The sequence below is a fragment of the Telopea speciosissima genome, chromosome 2, assembly GCF_018873765.1.
Source record: "Telopea speciosissima isolate NSW1024214 ecotype Mountain lineage chromosome 2, Tspe_v1, whole genome shotgun sequence".
Lineage (NCBI taxonomy): Eukaryota > Viridiplantae > Streptophyta > Magnoliopsida > Proteales > Proteaceae > Telopea > Telopea speciosissima.
In genome coordinates, this window is record NC_057917.1 from 4,694,424 (window position 1) to 4,713,646 (window position 19,223).

The following is a 19,223-nucleotide window of genomic DNA, read 5'->3' on the forward strand; positions in this document are numbered from 1 at the left end:
GTAGTACGTCATGCAATCGATCAGCAATGAGCTTTGTAATGATCTTGAAAATCACATTACAAAGGCTAATGGGCCTAAATTGACCTGCGGTTTCAGGCTGGGCCACTTTAGGATAAGGCAAACATGGGTTCTATTTAAGTCCAGCGGAATAACCCCTGTAGTAAAAAACTCAGTCACATAGGAAAAAATATCATCCTTCACTACTTCCCAATGCCGCTGAAAAAAGATGGGGTGGGGGAATCCATCAGGTCCTAGAGCCTTCAGAGGGGCCATAGCCAAGAGGGCCCCTTTAACTTCCTCTAAAGATGGGAGCATACATATTGCATTATTCATTTCATCAGTAACCACACGATTAAACAGATTAAGAACATAGGATAAAGCCTCATCATCAATAGTTTTAGCAGTATAAAGATTCTGATAAAATGAGCATAAGTGATAGGTGAAATCAGAGCCAGTAGAAGACCATAAACCTGAGGGCAGTTTTAGCTTTAAAATTCTGTTGTGGTGCCTTATCTGGATGGTGGAAATATGGAAGAAGGCAGTATTTCGATCCCCACTCTGTAGCCAGGTTGCTCTTGATTTCTGTCTCCACATCTCCTCCTCCCTTTGTAGTTCTTCATCTAAGAGTTTTTGAATTTCAGATTCATGAGTTTGAGAAAAGAGTGTAGGTGAGATGCTTTGGATATGCTCCAACTCCAATTTAAGCCTTTTAATGTTATCCTGAACCTATCGGAAGACCTCCTTGTCCATCTCTTAAACACCACTTGGTAGTTTTGGAGTTTACTCATCACCTTCTGGGCTTGGGATCCACTAGAGGAGAGAGACCAACCTTGTTTTGTAGCATTTTGACAATCATTATGTTGCAGCCACATTGATTCAAACCTAAAGGGTCTGCGACCCTGCACTTTGCCACTAGTGGAGTCAAGCAATATAGGGTTGTGATCAGACCCAACAGTCGGTTTAACAAAAACAGAAGCATCTAGGAAAGTCTGTCTCTGTTTCGAGTTACATAATGCTCGATCAAGTCTCACACGGATATTTGAATCTCCTTGTCACTTGTTATTCCAGGTAAACAAAGGCTCTTGAAAGCCTAGATCCAGAAGATTGCAAGAGTTCAAAAAAGCCCTGAAAACATCGATGTCCCTAGTACACGTCTGAGAACCACCAGCCTTTTCCCTCCAAGGCAAATAAGAATTGAAATCTCCAAAACAAGCCCAATTCCCTTGTCTAGTGAGAGTATTGGGGTTTGGGGTAATGTTTGAATATAGTGATGGAATTGGCTCTCAACCGTGAATTGATTATTCACGTGTGAAGGGCCACTGGATGGAGAGGATTGAGGGATATGGGTGGTGGGATGCTGAGGTGGCATGAAAAAATTAATAGGGTTAGCGAGATTGTTGGCAAGAGGGTAGGGATATTGGTGGTTACTAACAATAGCAACAAAGTGAGTAGTGGTGGGGTCAGTATTCATTGGTGGTAGAGTACGTGGGGAAACTGCTGGATAGGCATTGGCTGGGGTTAACGTGGGCCGTTTTAACCGCTCTGGTAACTGCAGCAATTTGGGATGATGATCGGCCGGAATTTGGAGGGTGTGGAGGTGATGGGCGGCGACTGTTGGTGGTGGTTGCAAAACCGGAATTCTGGGTTGAGGCTTGAGGTAGAGGGAAAACTGTGGCTGCATGCTCAAGTAGTTTGAGGTCTGGCACAAAGCAACAGAGGCACGGTAGAAAGCGACGCCGGGGAAAGAGATGGCAAGGAGTAGTTGGCTCACACCCATGCGATGAAAGATGGCTTTGGTCATCAGAAAATAACCTCTTGCAGCGCTTCTCATCGTGCCCTAGGAGACCATAGTAATAATAGAAGAGGGGGAGTCTCTCATAGCGGACATCTATATATGAGTGATCACTTCCATTCCTTCTCTTAATTTTGAGTGAGGCCTTTAGGGTCTTCTTGATCTCGATCTTAACACGGGCACGATAATAATGTACTCGTTGGCCTGCCCGCATACCAGAGACAAGCAAAACCCTCGAGACATTACCAACTTTCTGGAGAAGTCGAGTAACAAGCTGATGATCATGGAGCTCTTCAAGAAGTTCATGAATCTGGATCCATATCTCCAACCTATCAAACCAATCTCTTGATGGCTTCCACTTCTCAAGAATAATCAAGTTTCCAGTCACAGACCAAGGCGTCTCCTAGAGCACGTTCTGGATATCCATTGGGTGCTGGAAACGGAACAGATAATTATGTGGCCTGAGGGAGGAAACAGACACAGGGTGCATGGTGTACCAGGCCGAGATCAACGCCTACGTCACTGATTGCTTCCTATAGGGTCTTCCAGGTAATACATAACCCGCCAGAGTCAGGGAGTCGCAGTGAGATAAACGATCCTCTAACTCGTCATCCACGAAGAAAACGTCGTCTTCATCAAGACCCTCCTCCTCATTAGGCTCTTCTGGACACTCATGGAGGTCAGGGGATGGAGGGAGGGAAGACGGAGGAGGTAAAGGTAGCCTGTAGTTTTCCATCAGGGAGCAAGGTAACGGGGAAAGGAAAGGTAGTTGCAGAGGGGAAGGATACACGCCTAAGGAAACCAATAACATTCATGACATAAAGTATAGTTATTTGGATTCCGATCGAGCTTAATTACTCTACTATATATAGAAAACAAATAATGCCCTTTTTTTTTATAATCCAAATTGGCTTCAATCGGTGGGAAAATTGATCGAAAAGTGATCAAAATCGATAGGATCGGCTGGATTGGTCATGGTCAATTCTGATCTGAATCAGTAGATCGATTGGACCAATCTGAATTTAATTTTAGAAAAACCCGGGATGAAGCTTATATTAAAAAAAAAGGGTGTCTAGGTAAGTTCTCATTTAATTTTCTTTCTAGAATTAGCTCAAATTTTTTTTTGAGAGGTTGACACTAAAGGTCTATGAAATGGCAACTGAAGGTAGTTATGCATCAAACTAACAAACTAACAAACTAACAGTTTGATGGAGAACGCCAGCCATATAGCCAAATAACAAAAAAGATGCAGTTACAGGTGACTTAAAAGCCAATTCAAAATCAACTGAGTTTCTTCAACCATGTAGGGACTAAAGGACTAAAAAATTGGTTTAATTTTTAAACTTAAAATAAACAAATAATAAATGATAATAAATTCTCAAAATGTTTGATAATGCTCGATTACTTGAAGGGAAAATATCATTGGAGTGACATGTGCAACATGGAAGGATATGGTAATTCTAACAGTTGAATAAATAGTACTTGGTCTGAATTAGTCAAGCGGCAAATTTCAGAGTCTAATTCAATTATATATCTCATGCGTATTGATATGCATCCCATGTATGTCAATCCACGCCTATGGTACTCTAATCAATACCATATATTCTCTCATAGTTCTCATTTTTTTTAATTTTATTTTACCACTAAACAAATTTGGGTTCCATTCGATCTACCACATGACATATATTTTGGCTTATCAAATTTTATTGTTATAAAAAGTTTTATATTTATAAACTTTGAAAACAACTTTCAAATTATCACCCTCAGTATTAGGGGCGGTGCTGCACACATGGGCGGTGCTGCGCCGCTTGATGCGCACAGCCCCCCCCCCCCCCCCAGTACTGGGGGCAATAAGGACCCCTCTCTTTCTCTTCACACTAGCATTTAAACATTTAGTTTGTACCATACATATACTCTCTTCACAATCTTACAAATTACACACGTGCATTTGAGATATTAATATCACATTGTACTAGGTTTCCTCGCATGGTTATATTTTCTCTTTCCACCATCGAACAAATGTTCACGTTCATTTGCACGTGAAAGTTTACTAGTATATATGAGAGAGACAGAGAGAGAGAGAGAGATTAATAAATAAGCCAAAGCACACCTAGCGAAGGAGGTGTGTTTTTGTAAACACACCTCAAGGGCAGACCCTACAATGGCCATGATGTTGAGGATGTAGCCGAACCCTATTAGTTGAAGTGGGGTTGGTGAACGACCGGTCAGCTTGTGCCACGTGGAGGGGAGGAAACGATCGATGACAAAGATGAAGATGGCCGTGGATAGGAGAGCGAAAACGTTCAAGGAGCCAGCAGGGATTTGGAAGTCTGGCCCAAGGTGGCGGTCCATGGTTAGTGCTTGAAGGACTGTGAGGCTGTTCTGGATTCCGATCGTAGTGCTCAACAAAGATGCTGCTGGACCAAACCGGGAAGAGTCGGAGTAGGGTTTTGAGGTCTTCGACTTCCTCCACCGTACATAGCCTCCAAATTCACACGGTTTTGCAATTGAGCCATCCGGTCTGATGTCACCTTTGGTTTTTACAGCTGCACGGTTCAGGAACCTACACCAATAATGCATATTTTCTAAGTTATTGGAATGACAATCGTATATATAGATATCATATTAGTAAATTCATGCATTGAGGAAAAATCTTATTATCACCAAAGTGGTGAACTAAGAAGTTATAGTTCTATCAGGGAAAAAAAACAAAAAACAAAAAAAACTAAGTAGTTATTGTTCTTACATTTTTATCCTTTTAAGATAAGACACAAAAACACATAAGATTACCGTTCAGTCCCTCTTGAAATAAAAATCTCATTAGTGTTGATGCCCATAAACGTGCTCTCATTGGCCCCCACGTTGGTGCAATGCCTACACGACCACACATCGATCTCGATCTCTTGCCCTATTTTTTTACTCTTATATTAAATAACTTTTTTAAATAAGAAAAGGACAATTAAAAGAAGTTTACAACTTCTAAGTCATTACTCACTACTTCCGTGAGAACATGTTGCACTCTTTATTGTAATATTATTCATGCATAATGGAATTTTTTAAAATGCATTTATTTTCAATAAATATATCAAGAACAAAGTATTTTTTGGACCTGTATCACCAGTCCATGAACGATTCACGTAGGGTTTGGCGATAATACATGTCCTTTTATTTGCATAATTGTCCTCTAAGCACTTTTAATGGCAACATGGAAGGGCAAGAAGTAAAGGAACAGGTGTCATTATGTATCCATACGTGAAGGATTCACGTACGATAGGTGATCAGACTCGTATTTTTCTACCTGTCGTTTTTCTTACCTTTTTCACCATACTTTGATTATATTGGTCTAAAACTTAAGCTTCTATCAAAAACAAAAAAAACAAAAAAAAAAAAGGGTCTAAAACTTAAGCTACGACATAATGTAAGCTTAAAATATCATGGGCAGTATAAGACTAGAAATACAATAAACAAATAGTAAATACAAAACTTATCTGATTGGTATGGCAGATAGTATCGCACTGCATCAACAATACACATCCTCTTGTGTAATTCGAATAATAAATGGTAGAGTTGAGTCGCATCAAACGATGCTCTCCTTAAGGTTTTTAGATGCCCCAATTCTGCAATCCGGGTTGACCATGCATCTATACCTCCAAGATGAAACAACTCTCTAATCACATAGGTTGCAATTCCAAATGTGATTACAAAGGGTGTCCAAAGGCTATATTCACTAACTCATCGACACTAATCGATTACAGTGGAAAAGAACTAAAAATGCTTCTAAAACTATTTTCAAAAGCAATTGTTGGAGAATGAGCAAGACCCCCTCTCTTTATATAGGAGAGGAAGAGACACCACTAAGGGATGTCTCCAAGAGATATGTCCCAACTCATGTCTTTTCCCATAAGGCTTGTTTGTTAGCCACTCAAACAAGTCTTCCAATAGGCACCTATTGGCTATTTAGGTGTCTATTAGGAAAGCACTCAACCCTCCAACAAAACCGTATTTTGAATCTTTAATTTTAAAATAATTAAAAATCCAACACATAATGATATGGATCATCTACTGAATATGAGTCCTACCTAACATAATGTACAAGGTAGTTGTACCAGATTGGTTTCTAGCCTTAGATGTAGAGATGTAAACAGATTGAATACAGATCAGATACAAATCAGATGTGATCGGATCCAGATATTTCATTATCGAATATGGATATCCCTAAACGGATACAGATGCGAATCGAATTGTATAACCCAGACCTTCCTCTCCCGACAAATATGGATATCCCTAAACGGATTCGACTATCCGTTTACATCTTAGACTTGTGTAACACAACCCTTCCTCCCTCGGAAAATACGATTTCACTCAAGATCATTAGCTATTTACATTTTTATTATTAATTAGTTGGATATCTATTCGGATTGGATAAATTTTTTTACGAATATCCCTAAACAAATACAGATACCTCTAAACAAATAAAGATAATCTGAATTTTCGAATATCCATTTATATTCCTACTTAGATGTGATAGATATCCACTCCCTTTACCATTTCCCGCAAGAAAGAATTCCAAAATAACGCCTCTTGCATTAGCTCTATGGGTAAGCTTTTGGACTCAAGTATGTTAAGGGTGTCAAAAACTGAAAACTGAAATTTAAAATCGAATATACCAAATCGAAGTAAATTGGTTCGATCTTGGTTTCAAAAACTAGAAAAATTTCTCTATTCAGTTTGATTTTAGTTTTAAGACTAAAACTGTGGAACCAAACCTAGCTAACCATCCATTTTCAAACCGAATAAGGGACTGGGTAAAATTATATATTTTTTGAACATTTTAATTGTGGATACATGATAAATCCTATTCCATTTTACTGTTGGAAAAAGTTTAGTGGATTATGACCCTAATAAATAAGGGTTCTCTTGTTGATGAAGCTATAAAAAGTATGCATAAAAACCCAAAATAAAATCCAAACTGAATACAATTGGGTCAAAATCAAGTAATGACCCAAATAAAAAGCAAGCCGTACTGATTGGAAGAATATGCTCACATTCAATTTAAATTTCCACATGTTATATCTTGAACTGAAGTATAACCAAACCGATTGACACTGTTAAGCTATGTTGCATCTCTACCTTTACAAAATAAGCCCGTGAACCCAGGTAGGAGGAACTCTAAACTTGATAGTATATGTGTTAGTCGATTTGATAAAGGATTAGACAAGCATCTCAAGGGCCAAATTTTAAACCAAAGTAAGTAAAGAAAGTTGTTCGAATTTTAATTCAAAGTTTTAGTAAAATTACCAAAAAATACCATCAAATGAATATTAAATAAAGGAAAGTAACTTTTTTGTCCTAATGTGGCCTACGCTAGCACTCCTATGTGTCTATTTCTCTCCTCTTCAAAACAAGGAGAGCAGAGCTGTCTTTTCATATGGGGAGAAGAGATACAGACCAATGGACTAATGGGAGTGTTGACGCAGGCCAAACTCCCGGATAGAGTTCTTTTTCCTTGAAATAAAATATAAAATGACACCTTTTGTAATTTTAGTTACTTCATCTACTCATTTTAAGTTGAAATTATATCAATGAGATGACCCTCTATCAAATGAACTAACTCATGTAATGCCATGTGGCAAATAATGAAGCATTATACTTCACTAGGCATTAATGATTTTAAGGAATGGGGGGGGGGGGAGGATTCGGATCTTTATCATCTCAGGTTCCCTGCCTGGTATAGTTCGTTCAGTTCCTCTCATAGGGGGCAGAAATGACCATCTTACCCCTGCCCAAACACACTGCCTAGGTGGGATCCACCCCTCTCTTATTAGAGGCACTAGGGAACTGTACCCGACAGAGAACCTGAGAGGAAAATTTTCCAAGGGGACTCTGCACAAATTTTTTTTTTTCCCATTACTAATTAATCCTATTCAGAGTTAGATGAGTTCCAAGTTTCAATCAGATATAGATTATAAGGGATATTGATACCTGAAGCTTGGAGTGAGAGCTGACGAAGGCAACTTTACAACCTGATCTTCACTTCTGCCATGGTAATAAGAATCATCCAGAAGGCTTTGGGTCTGGGAAGACACCAATAGTACTGGTATTAACTTCCACTTGCGAATGGTGGCAACCACAACCCGATCCAAGCTTATGAAAGGGCTTCCCTTAGGCTTCACACTACGGCAGTATTGACGATATAGCCCTCTCTTGCGGTTGTATATTCCATGTACAATTCAATCTCTTATTTCTGGCAGTTGTTATCACATGCGATATGCAATCTGGGAAATCGTGATCACATGCGATATGGGTTCAAAATGGAAACATCATCAACAATCACTGTCAATATGTAAATCATATATTCTGTATAATCTTGGTTATTTGTTTCCTTGTAAGTCTCAAGCTCTTGTAATCTTGTACATATTCCTCCATTGAGGAATCATAATTTTATGGAATAATATCATCTTAACATGGTATCTAGAGCCACCTTGCTCCAACGAGCTGCTCATCTCTAAACGATATTTTTTTTCCTCTTCTCTACACCTCTGATCGATCATGCCTGACTCCCCCACCTACTCCAGCGGTGCCTCCATTCTTAGCCAAGATCCCCTTCTCTTGGTGGTGTGGCCCCCTCCTTCCACCATGCCCATCATTACATATCCTTGAAGCTCACCTCCAAAAATTTTATTTTCTGGCAAACCCAGATTGATATAGGCTTCCATGCTAGCTAATAAAACAATCTGATCAACCCCTACTAACCCAACCAATAGTGTTGGATGCCTAAATTGATTATCAAAGAGAGGTTTTGTGCACGATCGTGCATGGTGCACAATCAAGCCAATCGTCGGATGGAGGTGAGGGGTTGAACTATAGACCTTCATCCCCCATCCAACAGGTGTGTGAGTATGTCGTGCACAAAACCTTTTGCCCTAATCATCCCTTTCTTATGGGACAATAGTCCAAGAGAGGACTAGGAAAGAAAGAGGAGAGAAATTTTTGTGGAAGGTGACAACAAAGTGAGTCTTGGCTACAACAAGCTAAAGACTGCCAATTGAACTAGCTGGTGCCTTCCATGACCTGTTTGTAAAGCATCAGTGAACTCATGTGTGAACAGGATTCAGCTAGCAAAACAAGCAAACTTTTGGAGGGTTGAGAGAGGTTTTTTAACAAGTTGCCATATCTTCTCTAATAAGGACTTTGGTAGAACTCATCCTTAAAAGTTAGTCTTTAACGAGAGGGTGTCCAAGTACCTATAAGTCTCCACATTAGACTATTTACATCTAATGTGAGATTATTACTTTCGCCTTCCTCATGAATCCCAACAATCTCTCCTTCCACACAGGAGCCGCCAAGATTTTTTCCGTCTACACACAGGAGCACCTGATATCACTTGTTAGGGACTTGGGTAGAACTCATCCTTAAAAACAAGCTATTAAGGAGAGAGGGTGCCCAAGTACCATTGTGTTGGCTAGATTAATATGGTTTTGGATTTATTCCACAAAAATCATAGGCATGTGGAGAATCCAACAATGAGGTGCATCCATAATGTAGAAATCAGAGTATAGTGTGAGGTCTTGGGACAAGTATCAGTTGTGTTCAACTCCAATACCGATGCGGATCAGTCGTAGCGGATTGGATCGGAACACTTTTGCCTCTCAAGATACAATAAAGGTTTTTTTTTTTTTTTTACTCTCCCCTGTTTTGATACAACCAATACAGTATCAGGATCGGCCACAGTGATACCGATACAACCAATCTAATCCCAATACCTAAAACCACAACCCCCTCCCCCCTTTAACCACTTTCCTTTGGTAGGTGGATCACACATGATGCTTGTATAGAATCCATTATGTTGGAAAAATTAAAAGAAAATGATGAATCATGGGATTATGTAGGACTGAGTTTCTCTTCACCCATGATAACATTACTTTCCTTCATGGTGGGGCTCAACGGTGTTCGGATGGGACCCGAGGGGCATTTTCAACCCCATATTGTAGGGGGGAGTAAGACCCTAGAATGGTGGGTGAACTCTCTAATATGGTTAGACGAAAACTTTCTCGGGATTATGTATGGTTTAAAAAAAATTACATGAAGTAATAAATCTCTTTTCCATATTGACACTAATTAACTTCATCATTCGTACCAAAAAAAAAATTAACTTCATTACAAAATAAATATGCATATAATTAATCAATATTCATTCCATCCACATGTAATTCAATCTTCATTCTATACACATGAAATTTGTAGTTCAAATATCAAGATATTAAACTTGAGATATCATGTGGACAGCTGCTAGTGTAGCTGGAATGGGCTAGTGCAATAGACACTTAAGCCCCCTAAGGTCTCGGTTTTGAGCCTCATTTCTGCAGTATCTCACCTCCCCTTTATCCCCCTTATGCCCTTTGTCTCCATCCCTTTGTGACATAAAAAAACAAACATGTAAGTGCATTTAAAAGAGTTATCCTAACTCGGGAAAAAGAGTTGTTGTCCATTCAAATAAAAGAGAAGGAAGAAATTGTTAGTCGATTAAAAATATAGGGGAAAGGTTTGTTCACTTCTGTTTTTGTTTTTTTTTTTTTCCTAATAATTGTTTTGGAAGCGGGGAAAAGTTTGTTGTCATGATATGACTTTTTTTTCTATTTAATTTAACTATTCCCAATATCCACTATCCCACCATTACCCCTAGGGCTACAACAAGGTCAGGTTAGGTCGGGCCTTTTAAAACCCCAATTTAACCCTGAGTCCTCTTAGCTGGGCCCAGGCCCAACCCGGCCTTGATTTAGGGTTAGAAAAATTCAACCCTGACCTGCCCTTAGGGTCAGATCGGGCTGACCCTGATTGACCCTAATCTGAGAAGGGGTAGGGAGATGCATGGGCTGGCCAAACTAGGAAGAAGAAGAAGAAGAGAGAGAAAGAAGAAAGCAGTAAGAAGAGGAAGAAGAAGAAAAAAATAAGACAGGTCGGGTAGGGATGGGCCGGGTTATGCCCAAGGTGTCAACCCTAACCCGGCCCGGCCTGACTCAGGGCCGTAAATTCTTGATCCTGACCGGACCTCAGGGCCAAGGTATCTCAACCCAGGCCATGTTCGGGCTCAGGGCGGGCTCGAGCCGTTAGGGTCATACTTGTACCCCTAATTACCCATGTGGCCCTCAACAAGAATAGAAAAGAAAATGGGATGAGAATGCATATGCTAATTTAAGGGCTATTATTAAGAATACATATCTGAATTTTTACTTTCAGATAAACCATATTAAACATGTATCATATTATTACCGTATGCATTTTATATATATTGAAAATTTATGCACATAATTTGAGAAATTTCTTATGGTGATTCGATCCTAATCCTTAAAACGCTGATCGTAAATTTTATGCAATATTTAACACAAAAAAATTATTTTATTCTCATTTTAAAGTTTTATATTGAATGGATTTTTCTAGAATTTTACAATTTTTTTTTAATATTTTCTTACAAATTTATTGTAATATTTGTGGCAATTTTTTAATATTTCACCAAAAATTAATTAATTTTAAAAATTAAATTTTTTTATAAAATTTTTGTGACCGATACCGGGCCGACACCTGAGCCTATACCAAAAGGTATACTGATTCAGCGTATCGACTGATAGTACCGATCCCAATCCGATATTGTGCACTTGAACATTGGACTCAATGCACCCAGTCTCCAGTTGGATCTATGCATTGCCCACCCTGAACGTGAATGATTTCTCCCATTTTCACTGCAAATCAGAAAATGAATTCTATAGAAACTCGAAAGAATGGAATTCACTCTAAATTCCAACAACCGAGAGGGTAGAATTACCTGCGAAGAGTGAAGAACTTTGAAATGTAGAGATTGATTCAGAGAGATTAAAACAGTCAAGCGAAGAAATAGAGCTCGATCGGTAATTAGAAATGAATAAAACATTAAAAAAGTTGCAGGAATTGGGTGAATTGGCCGGGCCCATTCAGATAAACTCAATCCCATTTTATTTACTAAAATCATATCTCCAATTCCTTTGTTCCACTTTTCTTCCTCTTCTATGAGTTGGATCACGAAGTTACAAGGACAAATACTTTTAACACATGCACTGTCATGATGATCCGAGTAGCTATTGTAGAAAGAACTGTAACCCATCTTTTTCACTCAAATTTCTCCACGTTCATCTTAAGATTTTGGTGGAAGCATCTTATCTTATTAGTTGAGGAAAAGAGTACTCAGCACATGAGATGTCAGGATCCCATTAGAGAGTGGAGAGATAATGGGCGAATCTTTTGTGGCACATGTTTACCCAAAAAAAAAAAAAAAAAAAATTCTATGGTGGTACATGCAGAACTTTCATAGACCTCTAGTGGAATATAAAATATAATTAAAAAAAAAAAATGTTAGGATGTAGTCCCCAAGTTTCAACTTTGAATTGTTTGATCAGTTAGTTGTTTTATTGGTGAAGCTTGATCTCAACTCAATTCAGGAAGTACTGTTGATTCTTCTCCAATAATGACGGTTTCGTTCGTCAGTATAGGCTGTGGAAATTATAAAGAGGCAATGAGTCCCCTAACTTAATTTTGTGGGTACTTAGAGAATGAGGCTCCCACCACTATTGGGTTTGGGGAGGGTCATAATGTACGCAACCTTATCCTTGCTTTACAAAAAAACTGTTTCCAAAGACTCAAACCCATGACCACTTGGTGATAATGGAGTAAAGGGGTACACCCTTGTAATTTTGTGGGAGTATTTTACACTTGGGTAATTTTGTGCTTTCAAAGATTAGGATGTCTTTATATTGTAACACGGCAAAATGCTATATATTGGGTGTTATATCGTAAAGAGGTGTGAGTTAGGATTTTGGAATCTTCATCAGAATAGTGAAAGCTTTGATTTATCGCGTGGCCGTAAACATAACTCATCTTGGGTGAACTATGTAAATATTTGTGTATGATTTCATTTTTTTTTTTACCAATCGTTGTTCTAGTGCATTGTTAATTCCTAATAGGTTGACCGGTTCCTTGTTGGTCAAGTGTAGGCTTAGTGGGTCACAAGTTTGACTCTTCTCTATTCACCTTGTGCCATAAAGCACCCCCTTCCCCCTCTTTTGTAACTGTAGTTAAATTCCATTGGATAAGACAAAACAAAAATGTAAAATAAAATAAAACAAAATAAAAATCATAGGTAAAACCACAAAAAATAAAAAACTCTATAAATAATAATAGATCAATAAGAACACGTTAGTCCAACCCAATAACAACTCAAAACTGGATCGGACCAAAACCAAACTGTACATGAACAGTTCGTTTTTGGTTTGACCCATTATCAATTGAAACTAAGTCAATCCGATCGAACCCAACCAACTGACACCCCTAAATAGGAGGGCTAATGTTCTCTGTACGTGCCGCAGCACAGGCTGTGCCCATACACATGGAGGTATTTCTGTCATTCAGGAGGCAAGGTGATAATTTTTCCCACCCCATGTGTCTGGGAGCAACCTATGCCCCGCACAAAGAACATTTGGCCATTTCCTATTATTAAATATACCCAACAAGTAAGATTATGAAATCGAGAGCTTGTCATGAAGCCATAGCTGACAAATTGCTTCCATGCTTATTTCATTTTACATTAATTGTTTTATCTAGAACTCGCCCATGAAGATCCTTCCTTGGTGACAGTCTCTGATCCATCACTCTTGATCTTGGTCCTTTTGGACCTTTTGGTCTGTACACTCTGAGCTAGAACTGGTGGTGTCCCACTCACCACCATTTTGATACTTGTACAACTTGGCACACGTTAGGTAATAGCCAAAGTTGGCCACTCCTATCACCACCAACATCCAAAATATGTTATCCATCCTCCCTTGGTTAATGTTATCCGGCAACCAACCGGTGACCCTCCGTACCAAATCGATCACCACCGTGCTCAGATAAAAACCGATCCCGATGAGCAGCGCGACCATAGCGGTCGCTGTGCTTCGCAGTGGCATCGGAAATTCTTGATAGTATAAAGAAACCTGTCCTGGAAAGTGTAATGCTTCGCCGGCGCCGACGATGACCAGTGGCAATGCCAACCATAATGCTGATATCGGAAGGACGGTTGATCCGGTCTGGTTCTCGAGTTGGTTGGACCGGACAACATGGAGCCTCCTCGATTCCACGACGGCAGACCCTGCCATGGCCATGATGTTGAGGACGTGGCCGAGTCCTACTCGTTGAAGTGGGGTCAACGAGCGACCAGTAAGTCTGTACCACGTGGAAGGGAGGAAACGATCGATGACTGAGATGGAAATAGCCGTGGATAGGAGAGAGAAGACGAGGAAAGTGCCAGCAGGGATTTGAAAGTGGGGCCCAAGGTGGCGGTCCATGGTGAGGGCTTGAAGGACTGTGAGGCTGATCTGGATTCCAATTGGGGTGCTCAAGAAGATGCCGCTGGACCAGAGAGGGAAGAGTCGGAGTAGGGTTTTGAGGTCTTCGACTTGCTCCATCGTGCATAGCCTCCATGGCTTTGCGATTGAACCGTCCGGTCGGGTGTCACCTTCGGTTTTTATAGCTGCACGGTTCAGAAATCTGCACCAAAAAATTGCATATTTTATGAGTTCGATTGGAATGGCGATAGTATCATGTTAAAACATTCAAGTATTTTTATTGCAATTTTTCATGCATGTACGAAATTTTTGAGAATTTGGTCATATTTTAATTTCTTTTTTGTAAAAGGATATATTTTAATTTTACTGTATTATTTTAAAATTTTGTTATATTTTCATTTTTCTATTATTTAATAATTTGTTTAGATTAATAAGACAAAGTTTTGTGCATGGCTCTGTCCTCTCTTACAAGAAAGGGATGAAAAGGACTTATGCGACCGTGAATGAAAACCTCACCTAATTAATAATACATAAAAAACATATGTTTTTTTAATCAAAATTTATCTAAATTTACATTTACACCATTTTCTTCTTCACTCAAAATACTATTATCGGTAACAGCAATGTAAAGATGTTGGAAATAAAAGAAATGTAAAAGGTTGGGAAATTTCATTTTACATGTGAAATTATTAGGTCTTCTTCTCCCATTCATTCTTTCTCTATTACTTTGTGTCTCGTCCCTCCTCTAGTCTTGTTCGACTAAAAAACCCTAAGAAACCAGAAGAAGAGAAAGACGCTAGTGAGGATTGTGTTGTTGGTCAAAGGAGGTAAGAAGCAAAGCAGAGGAAATGAAGGGAGATAGAGAGAGACGAAGACGGATAGAAGGGGCAGGAGAGAGGGAATTTTTTTTTTTTGGGAGATAATCGGCCATGACTAATTCCGTCTGATCTGCAAAAACCAAATCCCATCCTTAATCTCGTATTCTTGAACCCAATGGTTAGTTTGGCAAGATTAGTCCACACGATGTAGATCAAATGATATTGTTAATAAAGTTGTTCCTCACATAAAAGTTGGGACCGAGTTTTCCCACACCCACAGTTAAGGGAGAATCTATTGACCGAGGGATTTGGATGGTGCAAAAAAAATATCGTGCAACAGTAAAGTATTATCGATCATTCATAAATAGGAGTCAGACATTTATGATCATTGAAGAATGTTCGGGTGCAAGAAAACTTTCCTGTAAAAGTTAGTGTACCTAAGATTATGTTTGGTTGCAAGGGATATTAAAGGGAAGGAAAGTGAAATTTTCATATTTAAAAAAGAAAGTTTTATAATCATTATCCCATGTGATTGTATAAAATACTTAAATTTCATACCATATTTAGTAATAATACATTTTACATTTTAAACCAAAAGGAATTGGATGCAAAGTAAAGTGGAATTTAATAACCAAATATGGAATGATTTGGAGTTAGTACACATGGTGTAATGATTACAAAATTTTTTGTTTTAATTTTGAAAATTTCAATTCCCTTCTCTTTAATTCTCCGTACAACCTAACGAAGCTCAAGGGAAAATTATCAACACATGTGAGTACAAAAAATTTATGACAAACAAGTATATATAATTGTTATAGCGACAAATGATTTGACATTTTAACAATTGGATGCACAAGGAGTTCCCTAAACTAGGTAATGTCTCAATTTTGGTGCATGAAAACTTTCCCCTAAAGTTCTTGTACTTTAGAGGAAATTATCAACACATACTTAATTATGACAAACAATTATAATTGCTAAAGAGATAAATAATTTGACATTTTAACAGTTGTATGCATAGAGAGTTCCTTAAATTAGGTAATGTCTCAAATTTAATTGTTTACCGAAGAAAATTTTCCATTTTGATGTTTATATATATATATATTTTTTTCGGAGAAAGTTTTTCTATTCTATGTGGGAAGGGTTTAGCTACCATGCTATGATCCTAAAACCTCTGAGGGGGGTGAATGTTCACATACATGAGAGTACGTGAATGAAACATTCTCACAAAATAGATTCTATCTAAACGACTCTGAATCGTTCACGTATGCTCACGTAGGTGAAACCCCCCCCCCCTCTCTCTTCCCTTGGTCTACATTAATACCTCTAGCTTGCATTAGCTCCATGGTTAAGCCTACCGCCTTTGACTCATGTGTGAGCCTCTCTGACTCTATCCTCATAAAAGTATGCCTTTGAACTTGGCTATCAAAAGTTGACAAAAAGCCAGTAAGCCTTAATCCAAACAACCAATGGGACCCTTAAAAGTTAAACTGCCTTTATATATGGAAGGTAGTATTATTAATTGTCCCCTCCACAGTTGTTGTTGCCCACCAATTGACTAACTTCAATAATGTCCACTTGCAGTAGTGGCTCCACAAATTTCAAAAAGAATCAAATATCTTGCTTGAGAACTAAGAAGACAAAAAAGACTGGAAGCAAGAGTTGGGTAAAACTAAGAAGAAATAATAGAAGAAAAAAAATGGCAGATTTCTGATACAATCCTATAATCTTTGCTTGCAAGTAAAGCCTACAAGAGAAAGAAAACAAAAGAAGCAACAAGGATTCCAAGCATGGGAGACAATAAAGAAAGGGGGTCGCAGCTCGCAAGGTGCTTACTTAATTGAGTTTCAAGCATGATGACCCCCACGATGACATCCATTCTGAATTTGTTTATTCTTCTCCAGTTGAGACAAGTTTCATTTTTTTCCTATATTTTTATGTTAATTTTCCAACTATTGAAGCTTGTTCAACAAAGGATCTCAAATTGAGACAAGTTACATTTTGTCCTTAACTCTAATGCTAATTTTTCAACTTATTTAATTTTGCTCAACAAAAGGATATCAAGTTGAGATAAGTTTTTCTATTTTTTCAATGGATTGAATCTTGTTCAACAAAGGAACCCATTAAATATTGTTTATAATTTCTTTCTAATGAGGGTACTAATATCATTTCATATGTTTAAAAGATAAATATGAATGACAATGACAACTTTTGTTAATGATATATCGTTTTCAAATTAGTTTTAAAAACTTTTTTATAATTCTATTTTCAATAACTTTTGAAAATATAAAAAAGACAATTGAAAGGTGTCAAGTTCTAAATACACTTATAATGGTGCTATTTGAACAGTGAATAGGTGGGTGGGTGGGTGAGAGAAAGAGAGAGAAAGAGAGAGAGAGAGACAGATGCTACTGGTGGTAAGGATTTTGACTGATTGACACCAATTTTTGGGATCCAATGGCGATGGGTTTTAATCAAAACAAAAATTAGACACATATTTCTAAGAAGGTTTTTATTATTTTTTATTATTGACGGTATCAAATAATTTATAATTGTACTTTGTTATTTTTTTGGAAAAAGAAAAGTTTCTTGGTCACACACCCACTATACTCCTTTGGGATCTCATACCGTCCATGTGGTATGAAACCCGCAATCCAAACGTGAGTCCCATAACCCATGGACAGTGTGAGATCTAATGGGTAGTGTAATCCCCGGGGGAGAGGATCTTAATTAATTCGCAAGAACTCACCTCCCAATAATTAATTATGACATTCACGAATACGGGAAACAATTCTCCTTTAGATGAATATTGATATTAACTAACTATGGTCCCATACAGGACGCATTGGGCTCACTTGTGAGCGTACGAAAACGGCTCACAGCCCTTCAGATGGAATCCACTCCATGTGGATCCCATAGAGTGGATTCCTTTTGAACGCATAAAAAATAAAAAACTTTGATTTCAGAGGAGAAAATTGATACCTGAAGCTTGGAGTGGGAACTGAATAAGAAGGCAACTCTGCAACCTCAGTTTGGCCATAGTAATAAGAATCATCTTTGCTTTGCTGGTTTTGGGAAGACAACATTAATGGTACTACTAACTTCCACTTCCGAATGGTGGCGACCACAACCCTAGCCAAGCTTACGAAAGGGCTTCCCTTTGGCTTCACACTACGATAGTACCGTTTCCCGGCCCAGAAAACTGCCAAGCCGACGGCGTTAACGGCGGCAGATAACCCAAAACCCCAACCCCATCCAACGTTATCCTCTACGTAGACAATGGCCGTGAAACTGATGACGGAAGAGACATAGATAGTGAAGAAATACCAGTTAAAGAAGACCCCTTGATCCTTTGGCTTTATCAACTGATCCGCACCCATTGTTGCTATGGTGAAGCGCGTACCTCCAAGCCCTATAGAGGTCAGCGTTAAAGCACTGTATAAAACCCCAAGTTGAAGCCTTGACGGCGTTTCTCCATGTGAAGGCCTTAGCGAGTCTAGCATCGCCGTTAAAGTTAACAGAATTATACCCTGCAAGAGTGCATACATAGATAAGAGAAGAGAAGAAGATATACTAAAGTATAGTAGGTAAGAGTATGTATATACCAGAAGAGAGACAATAGAGGAGAAGGTGATGACGGAGAAACAACCAAATAAGGAGTCGGCGAGAATGGCACCGGCGATGGGGAAGAGACTGGTGCAACCGCTGACGATGTTGGAGATCTGTGCGGCGTCGACGCTCTTCACGTTGAACTCTTCGATCAGATAGACGATCAGGTTTGATAACCAACCCCCAGATGCCAGAGTTAGACCCAGTACTCCAACTATACATACAGGGATACAGTCCATGTACACAAAGCGTACACGTTATAATAGTCTTAACAGTAGAGACGAGAGAGAGAGAGAGAGAGAGAGAGGGAACCTGTGATGAAGGGGAAGGTAATCCAACCCCCTCGTTTGGAATCGATGGTGCTTGTTGTTTGGGCTTCTGCGTGGGAAAGGTCGCCATGGAAGTGGTGTTGTGAGTCAGTGTCTGCCATGTTTTTCTTAGTTAGAGAAGGTGAGGGTGATAGAAATGATCAAATGAAGTGAATTGAAACCTGAAAGCTGGGCTCCTTTTTTAACACTTTTTGAGAGAGACTGAAACTGATGAGAAATACCATTTAATTTATAGACTCATATTGTGGAAAGTCCACTGAAAAGAGTACTTATTTGGATGTAGGGTTGCAAATGAATTTGTAACCTACTTCGTAGTGTCTCTACTTTA

At 38.8% G+C, this 19,223-nt stretch overlaps 1 protein-coding gene across 1 annotated transcript; it reads right to left on the reverse strand.

Moving 5' to 3' along the window:
- Positions 1-13,457: 13,457 nt before the first annotated feature.
- Positions 13,458-19,021, reverse strand: LOC122651892 (protein NRT1/ PTR FAMILY 2.7-like). Its single transcript, XM_043845451.1, has 4 exons — positions 18,879-19,021; positions 18,563-18,780; positions 17,940-18,487; positions 13,458-14,344 (listed from the first exon to the last, which is right to left on the reverse strand). The coding sequence occupies exons 1-4, from the start codon at positions 18,994-18,996 to the stop codon at positions 13,465-13,467; spliced, it is 1,764 nt and encodes a 587-aa protein (XP_043701386.1). The 5' UTR covers positions 18,997-19,021; the 3' UTR covers positions 13,458-13,464.
- Positions 19,022-19,223: the final 202 nt, after the last annotated feature.